At 35.1% G+C, this 19,242-nt stretch overlaps 1 protein-coding gene across 1 annotated transcript; it reads left to right on the top strand.

The window, feature by feature from the left end:
- Positions 1 to 14,530: 14,530 nt before the first annotated feature.
- Positions 14,531 to 18,954, top strand: PSKR2 (phytosylfokine-alpha receptor 2). The gene has a single exon (XM_028254250.2). It carries the CDS (start codon positions 15,514 to 15,516, stop codon positions 18,664 to 18,666), a length of 3,153 nt encoding a protein of 1,050 aa, XP_028110051.1. The 5' UTR covers positions 14,531 to 15,513; the 3' UTR covers positions 18,667 to 18,954.
- The last annotated feature ends 288 nt before the right edge of the window (positions 18,955 to 19,242 follow it).

Raw genomic sequence — 19,242 nt, 5'->3', positions numbered from 1 at the left:
GATATGTAATTTCATAGCATAAACTTCTGTCATACTCTCATGTTTATCACTCTTTCAATGTTTTTGAGAAGTTGAGCCGCATGTCTTGTTTGTGAGCCAATACATGAGCCTATCTTTCTTGCCATCTACGCTGGAAGTCTAGCATGTTTTTGCTACTATTTTGACCTGCCTTAGATCTGTTTTGAATGGTTAGGGTCATTTGAGCATTGCTTAGTATGGTTGTAGTATAAAGGGCCTTGACTAGCTTTGAGTTTTGAGGCCTTTAACATGTTGTGTATGTGATGTTTGCATGGTATGGCACCATTTAGTATGTAATTTTAGTGCATATAGTGTAGTCACACTCTCATATACTTCACTTCTTCATAGCTTTTGAAGCTTGTGTATTATGCCTTGCTTATAGGCCAACATGTGTGCATGTTCTTCTAGCATTTTGAGCTCCCATTTCAGCATGTTTAGACCATTATTTTGGCATGATTGAGCTCTGTCCAGAGTTGGTTTGGTCATTTGTGCTTTGTATTGCATGCCTCATGTGTAATGTCCTTCAATTGCTTTAGTGCTCTTGGCCCCTTAACATGTCTTGCATGCATTGCTTACATGATAAAGTCTTGTGCATGCCACTTTAGCTTTGAAAGATAGCATGTTGTTTGCATAGCATGATGTTTGCATTGCATTATGTTCAACCGGACGTTATGTTGAACACAAGGTTGATTGGTTCACTTCATACTCAAAGTGATGAAAGTGAGCCAATCTTCCTTGGTCTCTATTGCCTTTGATCATCCATGATGAGGTAGTAGATTTAGAGTCTTCTTTGCATTGCATTTATTCAATGTGTACAAGGTTGGATTTTTGGCCATCATGCATTCCAAATGCTTGATTGATGGTTTTGGATCCAATGGTGCCCCTCCCTTGATGTTTTGAGATGATAAGGAGTGGCATAGCACAGACATGTTCGAGAGAGACCCTCTATTTCCTCTGTTTTGTGCTCTGTTGCAGTTTGGTGTCGCAGCACACCAGTGGCCAGCAGTGCCACATTGATGGCCGGCACCCTCTCATTGTTGGCCGGCAGGTGGCCGACAGTAGCTCCTCATGGCCGGCAGGCCACCGGTGCACTCCCCAGCATGGTTTTGGTAAGATCCAGCAGCAAGTTCTCAAGGACACCCTACAAACAGAGCCTCAAGAGAGCAACCGAAGAGCTTTTTGGGGCGGAAACCGAGCATGCATCCTCTTCTTCCTCGAACAGAGCTGGAGCAGCTTAGTTTTATGCTTACTTGTTAGTTAGCATTGAATTTGTAATTTAATTAATTTGTTAATTAATTAAGTGTTGTAACAATCAAGTAGCTTAGTTTAGCTATTGCTTTATTAATTTGTAATAATTAGTCTAATTAGCTTAATTAGATTAGTTGATTGGCTTAGCTTAGATTAGCTTAGCGTATTTATTCGAACCCTCCGCCGAGAGGGAAAATGTTGTAATAAGGGTGCGTGCGTGTGTGAATGTCTTCCAACCCCACGTCTTTCTCCCTTTTATTTACCCACTTTCAGTGGTTAGTTTTAGGGCGTGTTTCAAGTAACATACTTATGCCTTGCATGCGTGCATCATTCATTTGTCTTGCATGCACCGGGCTCGGCGTATCATTCAAACTGCATTGTATTTTAATACATTTGCTTGGATACGTGTTTAACAACATGTTATCAAGTGTTGCATTCATATGCCATTTTAGATAGCCGAGCCCATTTTAGTTGTATTTTTGCATGTGTTGCATTAGGCATTTTAACATAGTTAGGAGCATGCATTGATTTCTAACTAGTTGTTGTTTTGGCTCGGAGTATACTGTAAGTGTTTATGCTTTAGCATCCTTGCATGTGTGTAAGTGACTGCCATGATAGCATGCTTGCCATGAGACTATGTGCTTAAGTGATTAACTGCATGAATGCTTGTAGATGAAGGCTTCATTGCTTGAATTGGAACAATTCATCAAAATGTGCGTTTTAAGCCCACTTGTTTGTGGCAAATCATGTTTTAAGCCCACTTGAGGGTGGCAAATCCGTTTTTTAGCCTACTTGAGGGTAGCAACTTCAAACCATTTTCGAAAAACAAACATGAGATGTTTTGTTTCAAATTGAATGATTTAGTCTATACTTGTATGCTGTGCGCATCACATAGTAATTCTAGATTAATAAATCAGAATAAGAACGTATGTGTTTTCAAAAACAACATATCACGTTAGTAGAGGTCGATCTTTGATCGGGCGAGCGGAGATGCTCATTTCAGAACCTTCCCCTCTCGTACCCAAGTTCCCGAGCCGAGCCAACTTTGGTAATGACGGACACGTGGCCTTAGGCACGAGTCAGGGCTTCCTAAATTTTCCAAAATAAAATATTTAGGTGGCGACTCTGAAATCTGGCAAAGCAGTCAATGTTTGGCACTTTTTGATTAAAATCGATTTTCCAAAACGATTTTTCGGATTTGGACTCTTTGGTGATTTATCAGTCTTACATTGCATTTTGTGAGATTAGATTCAGAACCGTGATAAGAGTGCGAACTGTAGTAGCTAGAACACAATCCGCGCCCTTTCCGAAAGGGGGGCGCACAGAGCGAGTTCGGGCAATCTACAATACCATGCACGAGGTGTTTGTTTCAAACCATATAAAGCTTTTGATAGTTTATAAACATGATTTGGACAAGCATGATCTTCAAAACCTGGGGGTTGTTTATCATAAACTTTTTCATTTATAAAACCATTAAGAAATGCACTTTTTACATCCATTTGATAAAGTTTGAAATCTCTAAAACATGCAAATGCAAGTAACATGCGAATGGCTTCTAATCTAGCAACCGGAGCAAAGGTTTCATTGAAATCAATATCTTCTTGATTGTATCCTTGTGCAACAAGTCTAGCCTTGTTTCTTATAATTGTGCCGAATTCATCAAGCTTGTTTTGAAAGATCCATTTGGTACCGATAATGGTATGATCTTTAGGTTTTGGCACAAGTTTCGACACTTTGTTTCTCTCAAATTGGTTAAACTTTTCATGCATAGCTATCATCCAATGTTCATCGAATTTGGCTTCTTAAAAGTTTTTAGGCTCAATTTGTGAGAGAAAAACCAAGTTACTACAAATGTTTCTAAGTGAAGAACGAGTTTCAATACCTTTTGTAGGGTCACCTAGGATTAAATCCTTAGGGTGATTATGAACAAACTTCCATTCTCTTGGCAAATCATCATTGTTTCCTCCTTCTTCTTGAAGTGGGAGAATAGGTTGTTCAATCTCTTTGTTCAACTTACATGGTTGGTTCTCTTCTTTGTAGATACTTGAATCTTTCATATTTGGTTCCAAATCTATATTATCACTAACAATTTGCTTTTGAGCATAGATGTTAGTTTTATCAAATGCCACATGTATAGATTCTTTCACAACAAGAGTTCTTTTATTAAAAACACGATAAGCTTTGTTAGTTAAAGAATAGCCAAGAAAAATTGCTTTATTAGATTTTGAATCAAATTTACCTAAGTTATCCTTACTATTATTATGCACAAAACATTTACAACAAAAAACATGCAAGTGACTAATGTTGGGCTTTCTATCATGCCAAAGTTCATAAGGAGTCTTTTTGAGAATAGGTCTAATTAATGCACGATTTAAAATATAGCATGTGATGTGAACGACTTCGGCCAAAAAATATTTAGGAAGATTATTTTCGCAAAGCATTGTTCTACTCATCTTTTCTAAAGTTCTATTCTTCCTTTCTACTACACCATTTTGTTGAGGGGTTCTAGGTGCTGAAAAATAATATCATGTTCATCACAAAACAATTCAAATTTCTCATTTTCAAGTTCTCTACCATGATCGGTTCGAATGTTAGTAATAAAAAAGTCTTTTTCATTTTGAATTCTACGACAGAGTTTTATGAAAGAAGAAAAGGTTTCATCCTTGTATGCTAAAAACATAACCCATGTTAATCTTGAATAATCATCAACAATAACAAGACAATAATGCTTACCGCCTAGACTAGATGTCATTAAGGGATCAGATAAATCCATATGCAATAATTGTAAAGGTCTAGTTGTGGAAATATGAGATTTTGATTTAAATGATGTTTTAGTTTGTTTTCCTTGTTAACAAGCACTACAAAGATGATCTTTTTCAAATTTAATTTTTGGAAGTCCAATGACCAAATCCTTTCTCAAAAGTTTAGCAATTAAATCCATATGAGCATGACCAAGTCTTCTATACCATAACCAACTATTTTCGTTATTAACATAAAAACATTTAACATCACTAGCATAGAGATCATTAAGATGAAAAACATAAATATTATCATGGCGATTACCAACGAATAAAGTTTTATGATCATTTGTGCTTTCAATTGTGCAATGTGATTTATCAAAAATAACTCGATTACCTTTATCACATAATTGACTAATACTAAGTAGGTTATGCTTAAGTCCATCAACAAGTAAAACATTTTCAACAGAAGGGTTAGGTAAAATACCGATGCTACCAATATCGATGATTTTTCCTTTCTTGTTGTCTCCAAAAGTAACAAGGCCTCCATCTTTGGATGACAGTGTAGTAAAGAAGGATTTATCTCCAGTCATGTGTCTGGAACATCCACTATCAAGGTACCACTTCCCTTCTTTAACTTTGGACTTAAGGCAAACCTCATCTTGAGTAGAGTCTTCATCTTCAAGAGCCATGAGACATAAGTTGGCTACTTCATTTTCAATTTCATCACTTGAGCTTTTATCTTCACTTTCTCTCCAAGCTGCTACCATGGCCTTTTTGTTTCTTTTGTCGTATTTTTCATGATTCTTCAATTTTGGACAATCCATCTTCATATGTCTAGGATTTTTGCACTCATAGCAAATTATAGGCTCTTTCTTGTTATCTTTGCTGTACTCTTTCTTGAAAGGTCTTCTTCTTCCATAATTTTTTTTCTTGAAATGCTTTTTGAGATTTCTACTAAACATGGCATAGCTTTCATCATCACTGGAGTTTTCATGTTCTTCTTCATTTGATAAGGCTTTGAATGAAATTTCACTTTTCTTTTTGTTTTCAACATCCTTATGTCCTTTCATGGTGATATCATGAGTCATAAGGGAACCCATAAGATCATCCAATCCAAGTGTGGAGAGATTTTTGGCATCTATAATGGCCGTGACCTTTGTTTTCCAATTCTTTGGTAAACAACTAAGAATTTTTCTTACCAACTCAGTGTTAGTATAAGTTTTGCCAAGAGATTTCAAAGAGTTTACAATTTCAATAAATTTAGTAAACATACTTGAAATAGATTCATCAGAGTTCATTTTAAACAATTCATAACTATGAACAAGCATATCAACACGAGATTCATTCACTTGGTTTGTACCTTCATACGTTACCTTAAGTTTGTTCCAAATTTCTTTTGCCGAATCACAACTTGAAATTCTATTATACTCCTTAGAGTATAATCCACAAACAATGGTGAGTTTGGCTTTAGCATTGGCTTGCAATAATTTATGATCTCTCTCATCACATTCATCTTCAGTTTTAAGTACACTAATATTGTCTACTAATTTGGTAGGAATTTTTGGACCTTTGGTGACAATAATCCACATGGCATAATCATTGGCTTGTAGGCATAGGGTTATCTTATCATTCCAATGACTATAGTTGCTTCCGTCAAACAATGGTGGCCTATTTGTGACTTGTCCTTCAGCTAAGGTTGCTATGGATCGAAATTCCTAGATGGCTAAATCTAAAACAAGAGTCTAGACTTTGATACTAATTGTTACCCAAAAGACAACCTAAGAGGGGGGTGAATTTGGTTTTTACAATTAAAATTAATAATACCCTAATAAAAATTATGACTAGCACAATAGATAAATATAATTAATGAAACAAAAATAATTAAAACAAGTGTCTTAACAACTATGTCAGTTAATGATTTTAGCACAGTAAAAATGTGAAATATAGCTATGGCAATTTAAAATAAAATAAAGAGATAAGGGAGAGAGAGGCAAACAAATTTATAGTGGTTCGGCTTCAACTCGGCCTACGTCTACTCCTCAAGCTTCACTTGAGATTTTCCACTATCTGCTAGCTTTACAGGGGTGCTAGCAACCTCTTTATAAATGGAGCAATCCTCCACGAATTTTACACAGACTTCACAAGTCCAAACCCTTGCAAATCTTAGGTGATTTACAAGCACTCTCAAGATTTCAAGAACAGAGTGTTTGCAACACTTTTACAAGATAAAATGGTATTTTTGCTTTCAAAGAAAGCTTACAATAAATATCTCTCAAAGATAAATATATAAAATGAAGCTTTGATTTTTCTGTAAATCTCACACAAGAAAGATGGGCTTAAAGCTATAAGGCTCAGTATATAATTTCTGAGAATAAATATGAGTGATTATAGATCAAAGAATATTTTTAGGTTTTTTTTGTAACTTGTTTGCATTAGAGGATTTGGTATATATAATGAAAATTATAGCCGTTTATAGCGTTGTAGTCATTTGAATTTATAGTCGTTGTAGTCATTTGAATTTATAGCCGTGTATAGCCGTTGTACTTCTATCATTACCAATTTGAATATCTTTCACTCTATCATTATTAATTTGAATATCTTCCACTTGAACCTTTTGAACCTTTTGGCCTTCTGAACCTTTATAGCCGTTTATAGCCATTGTACTTCCATCATTACTAATTTGAATATCTTCTACTTGAACCTTTGGCCTGCTGCTGTGCTAGGCTGTTTGAACCTTTGTTTTGGGCTGTTTGAACTCCTAATCAAATATTAAATACATTCTAACAACATTTAGGATAAATATTTAGATGAGAAATAATGGGACAAAATATATTTTGATTTTATTAAAACATAAAATCATCAAAATAAATGTTGATTCTATTTTTCTCTTTCAAATAAATTATCAAAATAAATTTTGATTCTATTTTTCTCTTCCAACTAAATTAAAAACATAATTAAATAAATTATCAAAATAAATAAGTCTAACAGATGTGATTACCATTAGTTATGTAAAGTCAAGTGAAAACTTGGTTGACCCCTTAACAAAGGGACTTGCAAGGGATTTGGTGTGGAAAACATCAAAGGGGATGGGTCTTAAGCCCATTTAACATATTACTCCTGGTGGAAACTCGACTCAACACTTGAAGAAACATCTAGTTTTGAGTTCAATGATTCCAAGTACGCCATATGTCATGATTACAAGCATTTAGTTTTATTTCATTTTCATCATAAGGTTGAAGTGCTTGGTACCTGTAATGTGGAAAAAAGAGGATAAGTTAGCAAACTCTTAATAAGCTTACAACTGGGTTGTTAGGGTATTGTAAATTACAGGAGTACTCTTACTAAGCTTACTTATGTGAGTATAGGAGGTGGTGCCACTTCCTATGAGTCCAAGGGCTTGACTCTAGAGCGCTTATGAAATAGGATATAGACACAAGGCCAATCCACGTGTCGATTTGTTTGAATACTTAAGGTAACATGTATTGTGCGTGAGACATATCCGGTTAGTCGTATAAGATCGCTAGTTCCAATACAAGTCTACTGTGTTATCTTGATTGACTTTAAGATGTCTTCATTAAGTGAATGATTCAAATTGTAAGATATCTTCACCTATGCATAAAGCTGCAAAGTGAACCAAGAATCATTATCTGATATTTTGAAACTAGTGGAGGAATGTTGGAGAATATTCAAAATTTATTATTTAGTTTTGGGTGTTTTCAAAACCTTTCATATTTTTTTTTGGAAAACATGAAATAAGCTTGGGGACTTTGTCCCACATTGGAAAGAGAGCAAAACATGGGGCACTTAATAAAGCGCTACGTGGAATATTCTTTTAAATATGGTATATGGGATAGATGGTAGTGTATATGCACTCACACCGCAAGGATAATGCTTTGCACTATCCGTAAACGCACACACGCGCGCGCGCACGCATGGCATGGGCAGTGTGGCTTTTGATGACACACTTTGCATTTAGCACGGACACATTGGCTTAAGGTGCCATGAGGGCGCTTTCCTATTTACATTAGACAGGTTGGAGCGATGACAGTGAATCCAATGTGGTGTGGGTGACGTGGAATACAGTCAACTCCACGTGGCAGTGACATGGCGTCCGTTGGCGATGAGTCAACCAATCGATCGAACGATTGTGTGTCCGATTTGGAGCAGTTTGATCATAGCCATTGATTGGAGATGCACGCGATCTTATGGATGAGATGGCACCCGATTGTGATCAAGTGTGATAAGTCAAGGCATCTATTCGGTGTGAGAATGATTTGCACCATAGATCATCGATCCAACGGTCAGATCTGATTGGATACGATCAAGGGACATGACCATTCGATCAGATGCATCAAGACCTATAAATAGACTGCGAAATCAACTATTTCAGTCCATCTAAAATCCTGAAAGGTATTCCTACAATTCTCTCTCTCTCTCTCTCTCTCTCCCTTTTGATTTAGAGTTTTCGATCCAGAGTTTCTTAAGCAAGTTTCTACTTTTCTTATTGGTAATCAAATTCTGTAAACTTGATTATCACTGTCTTGGTTTTTTTGATTATATCAAGAGTATTCTGATCTACTGTCGTCAGTGCAAACGCCGGTAGACTTGATCTTTAGATCAGGTTTCATTGTATCTTGGAGGCAAATTTGTTGTAACCCTCTATACATTTTTTGGTAGGTGCAAATATTGTCTTCAAGAAAGTGACTAAGTAACGTGACTTGTAGCACTAAATTGCTATTTAACACAGACAAGATCATCACCAAGTTTTTAAAACCCGAAGACCACTGACTGAAGAATTCAAGATGAATTGTTCCCACATTTGGCGAATTGGCGGATTGAAAAATATGCTAATTAATTATCATACATTTGCATAATATATAACACTAATTTGTATAATATTTTTTAGATATATAATACAAAGTAATTTTACATAATAAGTTTCATATATATAACCACTAATTTGTAATAAATTTTATATCTTAAATCTCTCTCAGACTTATTTTTACATTGATATTTCATTGGAAGTTTAAAAAGTATATATATATTAATTATAGCGAAGCGAAACAGTTCGGTTGACGAATTATAAATTTTAAATTGTGGATTGAGATTAGTAGTTAGAGCGGTACGAATTGATACGAATCAATATGATTTTAATGAATTGAGTAGTATTTTACATAATCTTAATGGTGGATTGTTTATTGCATTTGATTGGTTAGCGAAGAAATAAAGAGAGATATGTAATGCAATCACAATATTCACATTGGGACTTTGGGACTTGCAACCAAATCCACGAGGAACATTAATGATGGGTCACATATGGTGTGGATAGGTATTGTTAGCTGGGTTGTGTTGTTGTTGGGGGAGGGTAAATATTTAGGTCTCGTTTGGGGAGTGATTATTTTAGCTAAAAAGTCAAAAAGTCAACTAAAACTAGTCACATTATCTTTTTATTTTTCTGCACATTTTTTCGTAAAAAGCCAAAAAATTACTAAGGGTCCGTTTGGGAAGGGCTTTTTCGGGCTTTTTTGGCTATTTTAGCCATAAAAGACAAAATAGGCTATTTTAGCCACAAAAAACAAAACATCATATCCAACTCATAATCATTACACTCTTCTCTCACAAAAAAAGTCAAAAAAGTCAAAAAGCCAAAAAGCCTTTCCCAAACTAAGCTTTTTAGCCCATGCTAAAATAGCAAAAAAAGTCAAAAAGTCAAAAAGCCAACCCACTTTCCAAACGGAGGCTAAAATAGCCTGTTCCCAAACGAGGCCTTAGAAGTAAAATCACAATAGAAATACTTTTTACCCAGTTGTTATATGTGTGAGGTGAATAAAGTTATATGTAATAATTCATATATTAATTAGTATGTTAATAAATAATGTGATATAATTTTATTAGTTTTGAATTTTTATAAGTTGTATAATATGTGAGATTCGTACCGTAATTTTAAAAATATAATAATATAAGGAAAATGTTTGAGGGTCACAATTTTTGTGATCACAATGGCTTAAAACTGCCAAAACGACGTCGTTTTGGCATGTTTTGCACCTAAAACGATGTCATTTTGGTAATTTTGAGCCATTGTGGTCACAAAAATTGTAACCCTCTAACATTATTGATAATATAATATATATCGATATATTAATTAATATATCAATTAGTGTGCATGACACTATTGGCGTGAGGTTCACCTTTATATGAGAGCTTCTCTTTTCATAAAAATGTTATGTAAATAAACACTGCTGAAATCATAAATATCAGACAGGAGAGTAGAGTAAATTCTAATTAAATTAAAATATTAACAGGTGGAGAATGATTAATAAATTTTATTTATTATTTTTAAAGCTACTTTGGGACCTAAAAGCAAAAATAAGCTAATGTAAAAAGTTTTGATAATTAAAATAACAAAATGAACAAATAGTATTATGTGAATAAATAATTCAATGTTTTTGAAACAATATTTTTAAATGAAAAATGATTGATTGAGAGCTTTAATAAAGAAATTCTAATGAGTTTTAGGAGTTATTTGGAAGGACCTAAATAAGTGTATTTTTTGTCTTTTTACGAAAAGATGTGCAGAAAAGTAGAGAGATGATTTGATAGAAAAAAGATAAAAAGACAAAAAGTGTGTACTTATTTAGGATAGCCAAACTTGACCTTAATGGGAGTAGATCATACTGTGATGTGATATTTTGACTTTAGTTTTATTTATTTATTATTTTTTTTATTCTCTGTCATATCATTAGAGTTCAATTAAAGTTTAAAATTAAAGAGATGTATCATTGCTCTTTTTAAATTATAATTGTTCATGAAACAACTCAACTTCAAGTGGTGATCTAAATTAACAGTTATATTAAATTTAGAATTCGTTTGGGAAGTGGGTTGGTTTTTTGATTATTTTAGTTTGGGGTTAAAAACTTTATTTGGAATAAATTTTTTGATTTTTTAATTATTTGTTAGAAAAAAAAAATAATAATTATGGATTGAATGTAATTTTTATTTTATTAAATTAAAAAATTTATTTTATTTTTTTATCAATAAAATAATCCTAAAGTTAATCTAACTCAAGTTGCCAAACGAAAGCTTAAAAATTTGAGATATTACTATTACGTATTAAACTTTCAGTATGAGTAGAGTAGAGTAGGGTGAGTAGGTTAGGAGGGGTTGGTACACTTGTAAAGCAAAAGGATGGGGCAGGTTTAAGTTGACCCGACAACACCAAACCAAACCTCCCTTCCTTTCCTTTCTATAGAGGGAAATCAAATCAAATCAGATGCCCCCACCCATTATAGCCCGTGACGTCCGCCTCCCGCGCCGCTGAATGGAACCGGCTGTATCCGGTCATCCGAATCTCAACCCCCCTTCCCTTTTGACATCTGGCCTCCACTCCCTTACCTTTACAACCCAAACTCACACGCGCCAATACAGCACGTGTACACACACATCCTCCTATTATTATTAAAGTTATGGTACGGACCCAATAATCTATCAAATTTTTTACTGCCTTGTTTGAGAATATGTTAATTTAATAACTTTTTAATTATTTGGTTAAAATATGAGTTAAAAAAATTAGTATGTATGAGATGACTTTTTGACTTTTTACGAAAAGATGTGTAAAAAATAGAGAGAATAGAATTTTTAACTTTTTGGTATGAGTTGTTGACTTTTTGACTCGTTTGAGAACAAGCTAATTTAGTAACTTTTTGGCTATTTGGCTAAAAAGGTAGGTAAAAAAAACTTGTATGTTTGGGATGACTTTTTGACTAATTACGAAAAGATGTGCAAAAAGTAGAGAGAAAAGAGAATCTTTGACTTTTTTGTATGGGTTGTTGGCTTTTTGGCTAATTTAGTAACTTTTTGACTAATTGGCTAAAATAGCCTCTTGCCAAACGAGGCCTAATTTAGTAACTTTTTGACTTTTTGACTAAAAAATTCGGTTGCCAAACGAGGCCTCTTGTATGGATGTGAGACTACGGGTGTGAGACTCACACATATATAAGTTTGTGTAGTCTCACACCCATATAACAAGTTTGATAGAAAATTTGATAGATTATTTAGGTCTCGCTTGGGAGTCCTAATTTTTAGTCAAAAAGTCAAAAAGTTATTAAATTAGCCAAAAAGTCAACAACCCACATCAAAAAGTTAAAGATTCTCTTTTCTCTCTATTTTTTGCACATTTTTTCGTAAAAAGCCAAAAAGTCATCACAGACATACTAGTTTTTATTAACTCATGTTTTAGCCAAATAGCCAAAAAATTATTAAATTAGCATGTTCCCAAACGAGGCCTTAGAGTCCAAGACATTTTTCTTATTATTATGAGTTATTTTGGCAAAATCTTATTTTAGCGAAAAATCATTGTGAAAAAAATCAAATTTTATCTTTTTTTTTTTTTGGGTAAAAAGTCAATTAAAATAATTAATTTTTAAAAGAATTTTGTGTGTAATTTGTCTCTATTATATTATTTTTATATAAAGTAAGTGTTCGAATTGGTGTCTTTAAATTTTTGTTTTTTTATAGGTTAAAACCTTATTTTGGAAGGTTGATTTTTAATAAAAAAAATTATTATAAGTTGTCAAATTATTTTTTTTTTTAATTTTGTTATATATTTTTCATAAAATATTAAAAAATAATAATTTCCTAATGAGCTTATGTAAAATTTTGAAAACACCAACAATTTTATTTTTGGAGATTATTTTGTTCACCAACAACTTTTTTAAAATTCAAAATAAAGACTAGTACTTCTATTCGCACCGCAAAAATATCTTCATTGAGTTTTTATTTTTTATTATTACAATTTTATCTTTACTTAAAATTATCAAAAAAGTAATCAAATTTTAAAATCTTAGGGCTGGTTTGGGGTGTCCTAAAAAAGTGTACTTTTTGTCTTTTTGAATTAAAAAAGACAAAAAAAAAAAATATGGAGGTTTGGGTTAACTTTTTGACTTTTTATGGAAAAATGTGTATTAAAAAATTGTATAAAAAAAAGTGTGTAAGAGATGATAAGAGAGGAGTGGGCCCCAGCTGTACAACCGGCTGTGTAATTTGAGTTGAAAATTATTGGCTAATTTTTGTACAAAGCATTGGACGGTTTTGTTTGGCCTGTGAGGGTCATCACGGGTCCCATTTTAATAATCTGAACCGTTCAATGTGTGTAACTCGTCGAACACTATGTACCTATAAAAAATCATGTTAATCGGATATCGATAGCTATCTGATCTGATCTATTTATTTTTCAATCATTAATTATAACATCATCCATTTGTTGTACATAACTGATTTGATCATATAGTTATCGATATCCGATCAATGTGATTTTTTGCAGACATATAGTACTCGACGATTTCTACACATTGACGGTTCAGATTATCAAAACGGGACCCGTGATGACCCCCATAGGACGAACAACGGTGTGTGTAAAAACCACATCCAATCATTTCTTTTTCCTCCACTACCGCACACAGCACTGCCCTACACATCAATTCGGTGAATAGTGATTTTGAAGAAAATTGATTTTTTAATTTTTTTTTTGGTGAATAGTGATATCTTTTTAGATTTTAGAATAATTTTTTAACTTTTTGACTTATTTAGGATAAGCCAAACCAACCCTTAATTTACCCTTTCACGCATCCCTTCTCGACCATCCGTTCAAAACCCTAATTAGTCCATATTTTTATCAATAATGTTTTAGAGCTCTAAATTGGGAGCACTAGAGCATCACTAATGATGTGGCACAGGGGGCCCCACCAAAGTGATGTGATATTTTGGCTTGAGTTTGTTTTTTTTTTTTTTTTTTTTAGTTCATTAGTGCTATTAGTGGTCAAAAAATTAGTGGGATGAATCACCACCCTATTTTTATTTATCTTTGAAGTTTTATAATCTAAAAATATATAAAAACAATTATTTTTTGACAAAAAATTAAAAAGAAAAACTATTGAATGGAGTTTGCTTGTTTTGCACGCGCAATAGGCATAATGTGGGAGTAATCCTCCTCTCGTCCTGGTAAGAGCGCACCAAACAAGTCCAAATCCCCTCCAGACTCGACTCCACTCACTCCACTTTGATACCACTTCCCAAAACCACTCTAATTTCTAGAGAGAGAGAGACAGATAAACAGACAGACAGAGAGAGAAAAAAAAGAGAGAGAGTAGAGAGACAGAGACAAATGTAGGTATTGACAAGTGAGTCAGACTTGTGAATCTCTGAGAACTGTGAAGAAGTTAATGAAAATTGTATCAAAAGTCAGCTCTCTCAAATCACTCACCCTTGTCTTGTCCAAAAATTTTATTTTATTTTTTTATATAGATTTCCAGGTTTTCTTTTCCTTGTCTTCAAGTAAGTGGGTTTTTGACCTATTTTAAAATAGGTTATTAAAATATATATATATATATAAATATATATATATTAAAAAAACGAAAAAATTAATAAATCTAATTTTAATTGTTCTTTGATTTGAAATCTCCACTACCTTTTTTATCTGTATCGGTGTATTTCTTTTTAAAGATTCTTTGGTTGTTTGTGTTTGAAAAGAAAAGATAGGTAAGAATACTAATTAGTGTTATTATTGATGATGTTATAGTGGGTTATATCATAAATAATTTGATATTTTAATCTTGATGTTTAGTTTTTTTTTTCATTTTTTTATTAAGTATTATGTTATTAATAATCTTTTTAGAATTTTAAAATTGATGGTGTCTATCATTATTGGTTTGAAAAAGAAGAGAGAAAGAGAGAGAGAAACGTCTGGGTTTAAAATTAGAGAAAAGAGAGAGTGAGGGAGAGAGAGAACACATTTGTAGAAAAGTGGCACAATGTTGATGTTGGGTTCACAGGGACTCTCTTTACTTCACTTGCAATCTTTCTTGTGTCTTCACTGTGAGCCTTTTTTGTTTAAGAAGTTTCTTTCTTTATTTATGTCCATTGATTGTAGTAGAGCATGTTCAGTCTTCTAATATCTGATCTAGGGTTTTGACATCATTCTGGTCTTTAATGGTGGTGATTGTTGCTTCATTCAGAAGCTGCAGAGTGGGTATCTTTTTTTGGTTTCTGAGGCATTTTGGGATGTGGGTTTGAAATTTCTTCATTTGGGGTTTTCCTCTTTACTTTCTTTTCCAAAAGGGCAGTGCTTGTGTGTGATGTGAGCTAGGGTTTTCCGGGGGGGAGTCCTTGATCTCTGTGGTCTGGGGTTTTGATTTCATGTGGATCTCAATGGGTTTTTACTGACAAGCTGATTACTTCGTTTGTAAGTTCTTTTTGTGGGTTTTTGAGGTGTTTTGGGATGTGGGTCTGAAGGGAGTGGTTGTCTTCTTGCTAAACTTAGGCCTCTCATTAATGGTCTAGGGATTTGATTCCAAGTGGGTGTTAATTGTTCCTTGACTTGCAAGTGCTTTTGTTGTGGTTGTTCTAGTCCTTCATTTGGATTCTTTCTCACTTCCTATCATATCAAATTGAGCTAAGTTTCTCCTGGTTTTTGCTCTGGTTTGATTTGGTTATATCTCATTTGGTTTCAGCAATGGCGGGGCTAGGGTTTATTCCAATGAATTTCTTCAAACTAGCATTCTTGGCTTGTTTTATCTTCTCATGCTTGTCTCTTGGAACCCCAAGTCAAGCCTGTGATCCCAATGATCTGTTAGCACTGAAAAAGTTTGCAGGCAATCTCACAAATGGGTCCATTATCGCAACATGGTCCAATGATTCCATTTGCTGTGAATGGGAAGGTATTAAATGTGACCATCGTGGTAATGGATCATCAACAACCAGAGTAAGTATCTTGAATCTCTCCGGAAAAGGCTTAAGAGGCTCAATTTCACGCTCTCTGGGCAGTTTGGATGAGTTGAAACTTCTTGATCTTTCTTGCAATCATCTGGATGGTGAATTGCCCACGGAGCTTTCGAATTTGAAGAATCTTGAAGTTCTTGATTTCAGCCACAACATGTTAACAGGGCCTGTTTCAGGGTCACTCGTCGGTTTGAATTCAATACGATCAATCAATATATCGAGCAATTCATTCAATGGGGACTTGTTTGATCTTGGGGAATTCCCAAATCTTTCAGTGCTCAATCTCAGCAGCAATTCATTCGCTGGTGGATTGAATTCACAAATCTGCATTTCATCAAACAAGATTCAGATTCTTGATTTATCAATGAACCATTTGGCAGGTGGGCTCGATGGATTAGGCAATTGCAGCACATCTCTACAACAATTGCGCGTTGATGGCAATTCGCTTGAAGGCCAGATTCCAGACTCATTGTATTCAGTGTCATCTTTGGAGCATCTTTCAATCTCTGCCAACAATTTTTCAGGCCAGCTGAGCCCGAAACTCAGTAAGCTTTCGAGCCTCAAAATCTTGGTTATTGGTGGAAATCAATTTTCAGGTCCCCTTCCAAATGTGTTTGGGAACCTAACACAATTAGAACATTTAATTGCATGTTCAAACATGTTTTCCGGGTCATTGCCTTCGACCCTGGCACTCTGCTCAAAGCTACGAGTGCTTGATCTTCGGAACAATTCTCTATCAGGATCGATAAATCTTGATTTCACTGGATTGCCTTATCTATGTACACTTGATCTTGCCACAAATCACTTCATTGGTCCCCTGCCCGATTCAATATCTAGTTGTCACGAGTTGAAAGTGTTGAGTGTTGCTAAAAACTCGTTAACTGGCCAGATTCCTGAAAGCTATGCAAACCTTTCGTCCCTTGTGTTTCTCTCATTATCAAACAACAGTTTTGTGAATTTAAATGGGGCATTATCAGTACTGCAGCAATGTACAAATCTCACCACACTCATCCTTACTAGAAATTTCCATGGAGAAGAAATCCCAGAAAATGTGATTGGGTTTGAGAGCTTAATGGTTTTTGCACTAGGGAATTGCGCTCTTAGTGGTCAAATCCCGATTTGGTTGCGAAATTGCCGGAAATTACAAGTTGTTGATCTTTCTTGGAATCATTTGAATGGTAGCATCCCGCCTTGGATAGGTCAGATGGACAATTTGTTTTACCTTGACTTCTCAAACAACTCTCTCACTGGAGAAATTCCAAGGAGTTTGACAGAACTGAAGAGTCTCATTTCCGGGAGTAGCAGTTCATCCAATCACACCACGGCCCTGGGCATTCCCCTGTACGTCAAGCGAAACCAGAGTGCTAATGGTTTACAGTACAACCAGGCCTCAAGTTTTCCCCCATCAATTTACCTGAGCAATAACAGAATAAACGGGACAATTTGCCCTGAAATTGGGCAATTGAAACAGCTCCACGTCTTAGATTTGAGCAGGAACGTCATAACTGGGTCCATCCCTAGCTCCATATCAGATATGGGTAACCTGGAGGTTTTGGATTTATCGAGCAATAATCTCTATGGATCAATCCCTGCATCGTTTAATAAGCTCACATTCCTGTCAAAGTTTAGTGTGGCAAATAATCATTTGCGGGGTGCAATTCCAACCGGGGGTCAGTTCTTGAGCTTTCCTGGATCAAGCTTTGAGGGTAATCCTGGACTTTGCGGGACAATAGACTCCCCTTGTAGAGCTATTAATAATATGGGGACTCAACCCGCTATCTCATCTGGTTCAAATAGCAAATTTGGTCGAAGCAGCATCTTTGGAATCACTATCAGTGTAGGAGTTGCCATTGCAGTGCTCGTGGCCATTGTTATGCTCAAAATGTCAAGGAGGGGTGTTGGAGATGTAGTTGAAAATTTGGATGAAGAAACCGGGAGGCCACATAGGTTATCCGAAGCGCTCGGGTATTCAAAATTAGTGCTTTTTCAGAACTCGGAATGCAAGGATCTTACAGTTGCGGAGTTGTTGAAATCCACGGGCAATTTTAACCAGGCAAACATAATTGGGTGTGGAGGATTTGGCCTGGTTTACAAAGCCAACCTTCCCAATGGCGTGAAAGCAGCAGTCAAGCGGCTTTCGGGGGATTGCGGGCAGATGGAACGTGAATTCCAAGCTGAAGTGGAAGCTCTCTCAAGAGCTCAGCATCGAAACCTTGTTTCTCTCCAGGGCTATTGTCAACATGGAAATGACAGGTTATTGATTTACTCATATATGGAGAATGGAAGCTTGGATTATTGGCTACATGAGCGGGTTGATGGGGGTTCGCTTCTTAGGTGGGACACGAGGCTGAAGATAGCTCAAGGAGCCGGTCATGGCTTGGCTTACTTGCATAAGGAGCCAAATATAATTCATAGAGACATAAAAACTAGTAACATTTTGTTGGATGAAAAATTCGAAGCTCATTTAGCAGATTTTGGTCTCTCAAGGTTGCTTCACCCTTACGATACCCATGTAACGACAGATTTGGTGGGGACATTAGGGTATATTCCTCCTGAATATAGTCAGACATTGACGGCCACTTTCAAGGGTGACGTTTATAGCTTCGGTGTCGTGCTTCTCGAGCTTCTCACTGGTAGGAGGCCTGTGGAGGTTTGCAAGGGGAAGAATTGCAGGGACTTGGTGTCATGGGTATTTCAGATGAAATATGAGAAGAGGGAGGAGGAAATATTTGATTCATTGATATGGAATAAGAATTATGAAAAGCAGCTCCTTGATGTGCTCGGCGTAGCTTGTAAATGCTTAGACCAAGATCCGAGGCGGAGACCCTCCATCGATCAAGTTGTTTTGTGGCTTGACAGAGTTGGCACTGAGGGTACGAAGGAATAACTCTGTTCACTGTCTGTTCTCTGATAGAGCCAAGTTTTCTGTTCAAATCACAAAAGTGGTTAGTGTAACTGTAAAGCTACACGGTTTAAACTTTCCGTGCTTTGGTACCGAATAGTGTTGTTGAATTACTTTAAATTAGATATTAGACACCTTTTTGCATACCTGGAATAATCATTGTAGAGCTTCTAAATCTTTTGTGTATATATATATTTTCTGATATATTGCTATGTAATGTCCTGGGAAAGTGAAATATAAAACCTGCCTTTGCGCTTTACATGGCTTTGAAAATGAGCCTCTTTTTGGGTTGTTCTTTTCTTTGGCATTTGGGTCAAGATTTCCCTAAGAAAGAAGAGCCTATTTGATGGATATGTTTGATTATCTTCGGTCATCAAAATGATATTACTCCAATTTTGCCATCATACAATGATTTTAGGAATTTTTAAATTTTTATTTTTATTATTTTGGAATATTAGAACCAAAAGTTTCCTATTCGCTTAGGTTTTGTATTAGGTGAGTCAACCGGACCTTTGTTGCTCTAATTTCTCAAAAGGTCTTCCGTCTCTTTTGCTAATTTTC

This window comes from Camellia sinensis, chromosome 8 (assembly GCF_055761805.1).
Source record: "Camellia sinensis isolate YWXY chromosome 8, ASM5576180v1, whole genome shotgun sequence".
Lineage (NCBI taxonomy): Eukaryota > Viridiplantae > Streptophyta > Magnoliopsida > Ericales > Theaceae > Camellia > Camellia sinensis.
Note: the sequence above shows the minus strand (reverse complement) of the source record. Positions and strands in the feature narration are given on the sequence as shown.